Source organism: Malus domestica, chromosome 07 (assembly GCF_042453785.1).
Source record: "Malus domestica chromosome 07, GDT2T_hap1".
Lineage (NCBI taxonomy): Eukaryota > Viridiplantae > Streptophyta > Magnoliopsida > Rosales > Rosaceae > Malus > Malus domestica.
The window spans coordinates 10,808,296-10,819,113 of record NC_091667.1 but is presented as its reverse complement, the minus strand read 5'-3'; the positions used below and the strand labels follow the sequence as shown (position 1 = coordinate 10,819,113).

The 10,818-nt window shown below is 38.1% G+C and overlaps 2 protein-coding genes across 3 annotated transcripts; one reads left to right on the top strand and one right to left on the bottom strand.

Annotated features, from left to right (window-relative positions):
* Nucleotides 1–3,032: 3,032 nt before the first annotated feature.
* LOC139197681 (uncharacterized) lies at nt 3,033–3,716 on the bottom strand. Its single transcript, XM_070825631.1, has one exon. The coding sequence runs from the start codon at nt 3,714–3,716 to the stop codon at nt 3,033–3,035; it is 684 nt and encodes a 227-aa protein (XP_070681732.1).
* A 1,968-nt stretch (nt 3,717–5,684) lies between these two features.
* LOC103422742 (uncharacterized) lies at nt 5,685–9,805 on the top strand. Of its 2 annotated transcripts, XM_070824639.1 has the most exons (10): nt 5,685–5,825; nt 6,023–6,108; nt 6,177–6,355; nt 6,826–6,898; nt 7,111–7,185; nt 7,268–7,378; nt 7,545–7,587; nt 8,511–8,604; nt 9,246–9,346; nt 9,461–9,805. In XM_070824639.1, the coding sequence occupies exons 3-9, from the start codon at nt 6,309–6,311 to the stop codon at nt 9,319–9,321; spliced, it is 519 nt and encodes a 172-aa protein (XP_070680740.1). In that variant the 5' UTR covers nt 5,685–5,825; nt 6,023–6,108; nt 6,177–6,308; the 3' UTR covers nt 9,322–9,346; nt 9,461–9,805. The 2 variants fall into 2 exon arrangements, with proteins under 2 accessions (XP_070680740.1, XP_070680741.1); XM_070824640.1 differs by lacking the exons at nt 8,511–8,604; nt 9,246–9,346; nt 9,461–9,805 and adding an exon at nt 8,243–8,461.
* The last annotated feature ends 1,013 nt before the right edge of the window (nt 9,806–10,818 follow it).

The following is a 10,818-nucleotide window of genomic DNA, read 5'->3' as shown; positions in this document are numbered from 1 at the left end:
GAGTCTCGATGAGGTTCATGTCATCGACATAAACTACAACGATTGCAAATCCGGAATGTGACTTCTTTATAAACACGCATGGGCATAGTTCGTTGTTCACATAACCCTGACTTGTCAAATATTCACTCAGACAGTTATACCACATCTACCCGGATTGTTTCAATCCGTAGAGTGACCTCCCCAACCTAATTGAGAGAGTGTTCTATGGTCTAGAACTATTTGAACCAGTCAATGGAAGTCTTTATGGAACTTTCATGTAAATTTCCATATCTAGATCCCCATAAAGATACGTGGTTACCACGTTCATAAGCTGTTTATTTAGTTTTTCGGAAACTACCAAATTGATTAGGTAGCGGAACATTATAACGTCCATTACGGGGGGAATACATCTCCTTGTAATCAATCCCAGGGCGCTGAGAGAAACCTTGCGCTACGAGGCGTGCTTTGTATCGTACTATTTCATTCTTCTCATTACGCTTCCTCACGAAAACCCATTTGTAGCCAACAAGCTTCACGCGTGGTGGTGTAGGAATGATAGATCTTAACACTTTACGTTTCGCGAGCGAATAGAGTTCAACCTGGATTGCTTGTTTCCAGTTTGACCAATCGGTTCTATGTCGGCATTCATTGACAGAACGTGGTTCAATGTCATCGCTAAGCATAATGTCAGTAGCTACTGAGTACACGAATTGGAACCTTATGCATTGGAACGGATGAGTGAGTGATGGTCGAATTCAAACTAGGGTCATTGGTTGGTGCCATTTTCCTCTTCCGGGGTTGTGAATCCTTTGAACTAAGGGGTTTGCCATGCTTTAGGGTCGGAGCAGATGATTGGCTAGCCGCCAATGTACCTTACGAGATGAAAGTTGCAGCCTCCCCACCTTCGGGGACGGTCCGGCATTCCCAGGTGGGTTATTGACGTACACGGGGTACATTTATCCTTGCAGGTGTGTTTACAGCGGTTATATATGATCTTGTCACCTTTGGTAGATCATTAAAAGCATCCGACATGCTTTGAGCAATGCTCTGAAGATCTATAATTTGACACACCTCAGCTTCAAATTGGGTAGTGCATGGATCTAAATGAGACATAGTGGGAGTATACCATGACAATTCGCGACGTTCTACGGGAACGTTAGCATGCTTATCTCCCCCTAATGACAGGAAGACTGTTTCATCAAAGTGACAACAACAAAACGTGCGGTAAAGAGATCTCATGTCAAGGGTTCTAAGTAGCGAATAATTGATGGCGAATCATAACCGACATAGATTCCCATTTTTCTTTGAAGACCCATTTTGGTACGTAGCGGCGGTGCTATTGGCACATAAATGGCGCACCCAAACACCCGTAAATGCGAGATGTTAGGCTCTTATCCATTGACCAATTGTAACGGTGAATGTGGTTGGGTAGCAGTAGGCCTCAGGCGGACCAACATAGTTGCATGCAATATTGCATAGCCCTAGGCAGATACCGGCAGTTTGGTTCTCATAACCAAAGTCGAAGTTATCAATTGAAGGCGCTTTATGAAAGCCTTTTCTAGGGCGTTTTGGGTTTGAACATGGGGCTCCACATTAATCCCTATTGACATGCAATAATCGTCAAAAGTCTGTGACGTAAACTCTCCAGTGTTATCCAGTAAGATCGACTTAATCAGATAATCAGGGTGGTGAGCCCTTAGCTTAATGATTTGAGCTAGGAGTTTAGCAAACGCGGCTTTGAGTATGGACAACAAGCAAACATGTGACCATCGTGTCGATGCATCAACCAACACCATAAAGTATCTAAATGGTCCGCAAGTTGGTTGGATAGGTCCACAAATGTCCACTTGAATCATCTGAAGAAATTTAGGGGGGGTCGTGAATGATCTTTGTATATGAGGGTTGAATATTCAACTTCCCTAAAGAACACGCTTTGCATGGCGGGAGTCCAACATAAGGATGTAACTTATGCCTGTGTGAAGATTTGAGGATATGGTGCATCATGTCACGTCCAGGATGTCCCAAATGATCATGCCAAAGCAACAAAGAGTCCTGAAACTCAAGCATTGGGCCGGCCACACTGTGGGCTTTTATGCCGCGAATGGTTGTGATGTACAACCCACTAGGCATACGTTCCAACTTCTAGTGAATATGCTTTTGGCCATATTCGTATAAAGTGATACAAAGAAATTCAGAACCATTATATTCAGTGGTTTCAAGATGATATTTATTATCTCGAATATCTCTAAAACTCAGCAATGTTCTTTCGAAATGTGGAGAATAGAGTGCCTCCTTAATGGTCAAGATTGTACCATTAGACAACATGATACGTGCCTTTCCGTATCCTTCAATCAGGTTGGATGAGCCTGAGAGAGTTTTCAAATGAGCTTTCTTGGGTATTAAGTTAGTAAAATAGTGTCATTCACGCAAGATGGTGTGCGTGGTTGCACTATCTGCCAGACAACTAACTTCCCCACTAGACATACCTAGAAATAAATTGATTGAATTGGTCACATGTATAAGTATAATTCCATTCATTCAATTAAGCAATTCGAGAAAATAATATCCATTCAAATAATAATCCATAATTCAAAACAAACCAAAACCAAACAAATTATTCCAAATACGTAGAAAAATTGTTCAAAATCAAACCATAAACCTAGAAAATAAAAGGGTAGGGCCGACCACTCCTAGTGGGTTCGGCCACTAGGGGTAAACACCCTAAAAACATGTCTAATTTATTCATCCATAGGTGCTAACGCCTCCTGAAAATCCAATATCTCCATTGATGTAGTTGCATCTTCCGGATGATCCACATGTGCAAAGTTAGACTCACGACAGGAATGATACTTGGCAATAGCCTCAGGGGATGCTCGACATACGCTTGACCAATGATCCTTTGATCCACAGTAATAGCACATGTCCAATTCAATAGAAGCATCTTGAATGGGAGCTTTGCCCTTATTCTTGAAGTTTGGGGCCTTAGGGGCGAGTGGTGGACACTGCTGAGTCACATTTTTTCCCTTAGGTGCGGCACTATGTTGACCTTGGGCCTATGGTGGGGCTTGCCACCTATTGCCACGGCCATGATGATTCTTTTGTTGCTTATGACTGCTAGAATAAGTTGCATGCGCTTCAGGCGTGGCGTTTAAGCCAGTGGGTTGCGATTGATGATTTTTCATCAAAACCTGGTTCTTCTTTTCAATGAGAAGTAAAACAGAGATCAAATCCGAAAACTTGGTGAATTTTTGTGCCCTATATTGTTGCTGCATGACAATATTAGTGGCATGGAAGATCAAATAGGTCTTCTTCAGGAGATCTGATTTAGTTAGTTCCACTTTGCAAAATTTTAACAAAGAATGGATTCTACAAACTTCAGAGTTGTATTCATTCACAGACTTAAAGTCGTGGAAGTGAAGATGCTGCCAGTTGTGTTTTGCTTCAGGCAAGTATATGTCTTTCTGGTGATCGAAACGGTCGGCCAGAGCAAGCCAGAGGGTGTGTGGGTCCTCCTCAATGAGATACTCAGTCTGCAATGCATCATGGATGTGTCTTCGAATGAAAATCATTGCAGTAGCCTTCTGAGCTTTGTCAACGGGTTTGTCGGCAATAGGTGTCTTGATGGTGGCTCTAATGCCCTTTGCAGTGAGATGGAGCTTTACGTATTGAACCCACTTCAGATAGTTTCTTCCAGAGACTTCTAGAGTGGAGAAATCGAGTTTGTTCAAGTTCGACATGTCCCCAAAACAGAGGAAGAAAAACGTGATTAGTCATATTGCCATAAACATATATCGTAGAACATACAGGTTCTATAGACATGTATTGGTTTAATTTCTGCAAGAAAACTACAAGTTTCATGTGGTACGTTTTGAATAAAAACTTTAGGTTTCAAAGGCACTAAATTTGAAACTACAGGTTCAATTAGTTTTTATGAACAATTAGTTCATAATGAGAGGTTTCTGCAAGAAATACAGAATGCAATATACTAATTTGAATATAGTGGATTTGAGGTTCTTCGGGAACTCAAGTGTGAAAGCTTCGTTACTATGAAAGTATGTGACGTTCAAAGTATAAAAATAAATTATTGAATCGTTAATGTCCAAAAGTGATATTCAGGTTAATAATTTTGGATTCATTATCAGATTAATGGACTGCAGGTCACTTTTAATTAATTCAATAAATTGGGCCATACGGGGTCGATTGTAAAAGAAAAATAATATTAAAATAATATTATCGGATAAAAAATATAGCCCTAAAAAAATAATTGGGCTTGGGTTGGGTGCCTTGAGTAAAAGGCAAGGCCTAAAAGGGCCTCGGGAGTGGGCTGCATGCCATGGTGGGTGGGAGAAAACCCCAGCTGTAGCTGGGTTTCAGTTTGGGCGAGGGAGATGGCACGGGGCAAGGCCCAGCAAGGTTGCTGCCCTTTAGGTTTGGCGCTAGAAGCTCAGCCACATGGGCTGGCTTCAATTTGTTACAAGCCGTGACATGGGGGCCCAACAAGCTAGGCTTGCGGGCTGTGGTTGTGGAGCAGCAAGCCCAACAGGGGATGCGCAAGTAGTCCAAAGGCATCAGGGTGATGCCATCCCACGGTAATGCCAAAAAAATACCCAATTTTTCGAACCTAGGGTTTAGGAAACCCAAATTTGCTTCTAATTTAATTTTATACATTGACTCACATATTCCACATAACAATTTAATTGTGCGATGCATGAAACAAATATATATATTGACAAATATATAAACATATACAATATATATATATATATATATGTATATCGAAAGGAAAATATAAACATAGATGGGTTCATGCATCAGGGGGAATGTTTTCATGCTTCATGGACGTTTCAAATATCTTCTTTTATTTTAAGCGTACCTAATTAGCAGAAAATGAATAAGCCTTTGAATTTGGTGGATGATAGCGTCTTCCTACGATGCGTCAATTTCTCAGCTTCTGGCTCGAGCGTGCTGATAATGTGTTGTAGGTCTATTTGATTGAATGATCTAGGGTTTAGAGAGAGAGAGGGGGTCGGCTATGGTTAGAGAGAAAAGCGATTGATTTAATTGTGAGATGTGTTTGACTCACCCCATTATGCCCTTATTTATAGTAGTAGGATAGGTAAAAACCTTTCCCTTTAGAATTACAACATTTAATAGGTAATCTACTCCTAATAGGAATATAAGATATATTCCTATATTATCTAGGATTTACACAATCACATTCCTATTCTAAATATGACTGCAACACAATGTTTATTTTCTTTTCGTTTCTTATTCTTATTTATTTAAGGGTAAACTTAGAAGTTTGGTAGATAAAACTTAGTAGTTAGGTGTAGAAATAAGATAACTGGGTCCAAATAAAATTTCTCATCTGGTAATTTGTCACCTCTATTTTAGGCAAGTGTTTGTCATTTCTCTATTAGGTGTGCGGTTCAAGTTAGCCGCACAATGAGTTAAACATCATAATTTAGTATTGAATTAGCCATTTACATGAGTTGAACCTAAAATTGATCACTTATAAATGAGTAGAAATATCACTAGATTGTAGTAGTAAATAAGTTGTACTTGTTGAATGCGCAACAAAAAGCTAATTAAATGAGACGGGCTTGGCTCAACCTAATTTGGCCGAACTGGGCCATGAAGCACATTTAAGGCCCCAATGTATTTTGGTCTAAGAAGGGGAAAATAATGGATTGATTTTGAGACTTGTTTAAGCAGTCGTAATTCTAGCCTGGTAAATTGCACATCTGTGCTTAAACCCCAAATACCCAAGACCCCTGCAGCTTCTTCTCACTCGTCTGTGCCTCTCTCAACTCTCACCGTCTTTCTTCTCCTTTCTGCTTCAAGAGGTTGGGGTTGTTCTGTGTGTGTGTGTGTGTATATATTTAATTTGTTTCGCTTGAAAGAAAACAAGGAAAATTCGTCAATTTTTTAATCTGGGATTCATAAATTGGTTTGGATATTTGAAATGAAGCTGTATGTCCCATCAAAGCTTAAATATTTGTGGAATTAAATTGTATAAATATTTGGGTGTTTAAATTTGTAGGGGCATACGTCACAATGGAGAGGAATGCTCGTGTCAGCGACAGCGAGTTCGAGGACGATGGCGATTCCTACAGCGATGAGCTGAATGTTAGTTTGGTTTGTATATTCTATTATTGGGTTTAGGTAATATTGTTAATTGATGATTTGTGATGTAGATGGAGCAAGAAGAGGATCACTTTGATGATGAGCACGACGGCGACGAGAGAATCTGAAAATGAGGAAGAAGATGGAGAAGAAGAGGGGAAGAGGAAAATGGATATGGGCAAAACGTTAACAAAGATGCTGAGATGGAAGAACTCGAGAAAGAATACATGAATCTTCGTCATCAGGAGCAGTAAGAGACTTCTGTTCACAATCCTTTTATTTTTAATTATAAACTTGTGATGCTTAATCTACGATCCATGGACACGGACACGGGGATACTAGGGGATATCAGCGTGTCCATGTATCGTAGTGCTTAATTAGAATGAAGACAGAGAACTAAATAATGTGAATATCGGAGATAGTATGCACAGCAGTTGGAGGTTGGTGACGAAATTTGATATTAGGTTACAGAGTTATTGGATAAGATAATAGTCTGCGAGTATAGCTATATAAATTGATACTAGTGCTATTTTCATCTTAGCTTGAGGCTAATTTTCAGTAGCTATATAATTTAGTTATTATGAAAGCACAAAATGGAGTTATATATGCATATACAATTCTTCAGTTTGAGATAAAAAGAAGGAACATACATCTGTACATAGGTATAGGCTGAAATATGTAGTTAATTTTGTTCTTCGTTTATTCACTCATCCCAGGCAGAGATATTTTAAAGAATCTAAAGCGTCATAAGGACAAAGATCTTCTTAAAGGTCACTCAGTGAAGAACCAAAAGGTGGCTGTCCAAAATAATCTCTCTTGTAATATCCATGACATAGGTTTTATTTTTCAACATGAAATTATTGCTCATTGTTTAAAGCTTCTGTTTTTGCCACACCTTACACACCTTAAAGTTGGAAAAAAAAATTTATTTGTGTAGTGAATTATTGCTGGATCGGTATTTATTCTTACCATTGTCTATTCTGTTTTTGTTTCATTTTTCTGAAGGCTCTCCAGGACAAAGCTCTTGAGTTCAGATTCTTGCTTCAGAAAGCATTCTCAAGTTCAAATAGACAACCACAGGTTGCTTTTGCTTTTCCATTTTTTTTTTGTTGCTTTTTGACATGTTAAGATATTATGTTCTTACCTGAGAGGTTGTCTGCAGGAGCCAGTTAGGTCTTTATTTTGTGATTCACATGACAGCGTCAATGCAGCATTTTCTGATCTAGTTGAGTCATCAAAGAGAACTTTGGATTCTCTAGCGGAACTTCAAGAGGTGTGGCTGTCATAAAAATTTGTTGTCTACCTAGTACTACTTGGTCTGTGGTTGAGCTTCAAGCTTGTTGTAATATGATAAGTACTTTATACATTATTATGATTTGTTAATATTTCCATTTGTATATGCTAACATTTATCGCATCACGCTATTTTTCTTGTTACAGGCTTTACTTGAGAAGAACCCGTCCATCGTTCAAGCAACAGATAGTATGTGCAAACTACATTTATCAAACTATTATATTTATTTTGTAACACAATTTGGCTCTCCTGTGTTGTGCATAATCTATCATTTTCGGCATGATAAGAATTGCCAATATGCGAAAGGTTTGCTATGCTTAGTGTATTACATTTTGTGTTTGAAGTTTTTAATAACTCGATTCTCGTAAAGTGTGTTTAGCTTATAACTACACAATTAGCTATGATAGAGTTCGATTTTATCAAATCACACTTTAAGGAAATGCTTCATATTTCCTCTATTTCATATAATTGTCAGGGTTCCCCAAATTTCAGAAGTTCCACTACAACAATTACTATAATTAGTCAGATTATGCTGGTACTCAGTTTTTATTAAGAGTATGAGAATGTTAATCAAGAGTAATGGATTGAGCTCAGCCTTGCCCTAGCTTATCTGAAAACACAAAGCATTGAGCTTGAGCTTAGACCAGCTCGATTGTTAACCTAAATCTTGGCACATCAGCTTTGGGTCTCCTGATTTGTAGTGAAGTTTGTGCTTAGTTCTGATTGAGATCAAGCCAGTCCCAATAGGTGATGGTTTACACGTATTAGGTGGGAAGTTCAGAGTAGTCCAATCGGTTAGAAATATAGTTGTCTTCAACAAAAATTAAAAACTTCTGTTCTGTAGGTAAATCTGGACGATCTAAGAAGGTTGGGTGTTGTCTTGTTGATCTGAGGATAGCCAAGATGAAGCCAGATTTCAAATTGCCCTAGGGTGTCAGCACAAATCTTTCCTGCTTGATCTCATATAAACCTTAGCCTGATTAAGCGAAAAAATGGCTTTTGGGCTACCATGGTCTAATTGACTGTCCTAGTTTGTACTGTTTGCTGTTTCATTAACTTCATACTGCATATGTTCATGCATTGCTTCTCCTAATACATATCCTGTCCTGTAGGTAAATCTGGACGATCTAAGAAGTCACAGTTATCTAAGAACAATGACAACGATGGTTATGACGATTGGTCACAGATTTCTCAGTTGCCGTCGGGGTACTCAGATGATAATTTAGATATCCTGAGAAGAATTATCATATTCTACTATCTACATATGCTCTTGTTGTGTTGAAGTCTATCTATAAAACTGAAATATATTTTTCCTTCTTCATGCCAACTTCGCTGATCCATTTGGAGCAGCAAAAAGAACTTTGGTTTTTGTTGTTTTATTGTTTAAGATTATCGTAAATGATGGATTCAAGTACCTTACTATTGTTGCTGTATTTCGATACCTTAGTGTGTAACTTTTGTTATATCTCAATGCATAGTTCTTATCAATTAATACATCAGGCTATTATGTTATTAAGTTTGTCTCGGCTGTTCAATATGAAATATACCAGACGAAATTTTCTGACGTTTAAATTCCATTAGGCACTAAATTAAATTAGTTTGTTATCTAAAGGGGCCGGCAAAGAACCATGAAATGCATTTGTAAATTATACTTGTAAATTTCTATTTTGCCATATGTTTAGTTTAAGTAAACTCTGGGGCAGTTCTATAAATCATTTCGTGCTCCGACAACTTCTCTTGCATGAATTTTAGAAATTTGTTCTACTATGTTCAACTTCTCGCTATACATGCATTTCCATGTGGGTTGCTTGGTCTAATTAAGACCTGTCATGCTGTATCTTGTACAGTAGCTACTTTCAGGAACAAATTTATAGACAAATGGCAGAGGAAGACAGAGGTGACCACAGGTGTTGCTGCTATTAAAAGCAAACTGCATGGTATTAATCAGGTCTGGCTCTATAATTGAAATTTGAACTTGTAACCATGCCTTTTCCTATGTCGGCCTTGTGCCATGAGTTGCCAGATATTCACCAGGAAGTCATTTTTCCTTTTCCAATTGCAGAATATTAGTGAACAAGTTGCTTCTTATATGAGAGATCCAAGCAGAACGATTAGGCAGATGCAAATGAGGAAATCAGCAGTTGCTATATTTGGCACTGTAGGACATTAATTCTTACATCTAAATTGAAAAAAATGAAAATTTCACAGTTCCCAAGGTCTCACGTGCACGCTCAAATACATTTGTGCTTCATATTTGTTAACATCATAACCAGATGGGGTTTTCTTAAGTTTTGTACATTTGGTAATTTAAACACGAGTTATGGATGTGCAGGTTGCATATAATTGTGGTTAACTATAATCCTATACTAATCTGTAAATTCATTGGAATTTACAACTTTCTCATCAACTTTAGTATGTTTCTTCTTCTTCGCCATCTCTCTCCCTTCCTTTGGCTGGGGCCGTCTTCATTTTTGCTTCTCTGTCTCATGAAATTATAACTGCACATTATCTCATTCCATTTAATTGCTGGCCTTTTCCCTTTCATGGTTAAGCCTTTAATTTGGGTTGAAAATTGAAGGTCATTCAAAGAGTCACATTGAGATTCTGGTAAAAGCTAGAAGCCAGTTCAAGGAGCGTAGGTATTAAAAAAGCTATTTGGTCAATTTCTTTGTGCATGAAAGTTCTTGAATTGTTGGTTTTCTGTGATGGATTTCTCTTGAATTTTGATTTCACATATAGAAATGAACTTGAATTTGACTGGTTACGCAGGTCTGGCTCTTTCTTTGCGTGCATACAGTATCTTTATCTTTTTAGATGGTGTGGATTATAGGCAAGTTACCTAGACATGTGCTTTATTAGGGTACGAAAAAACAGTGGTCAGGCCTTAGAGAGATTTGTTTGAATCAGATATGGCAGTTGAGTATCTTATATTTCTGAAGGAATCCAATTTATATGATTAGTGGATGGGATTTTGGGAATATATAAAGAACAAGGTTCCGTTGTATGTTCGGGACAGCATTGCATCCTTGCAAGGCCTTAATCTTTATGGTCTTTCCAGGCACTTAAAACATTACGTTGAGATTTGCGTCTAGTGTGAAACAAATAGTTGCATTCTTGGGTATTCAAAGTTTTGGCTTCATGAAAGTGTAGAAAGTAATTTATCAAAATAGGCTTCAAAGTAGAAACAGGGACGTATTTTCTGTAGTCTAGTTCATTATGAATATCACTATATACGGAACATTTGTTGATGTGAAAATTAACTTGACACACAAATTAAACCTTATTAAACATGTATTTGTAGTATTAAGCAAGTAGGGATTGTTCTAGACTGGGGATTAACTAGGGCTGCTAATCAACACAAATAAGACTCAAAAACACTAAACTAGACTCTATAAACTCAAAACTAACTCAAAACACTCA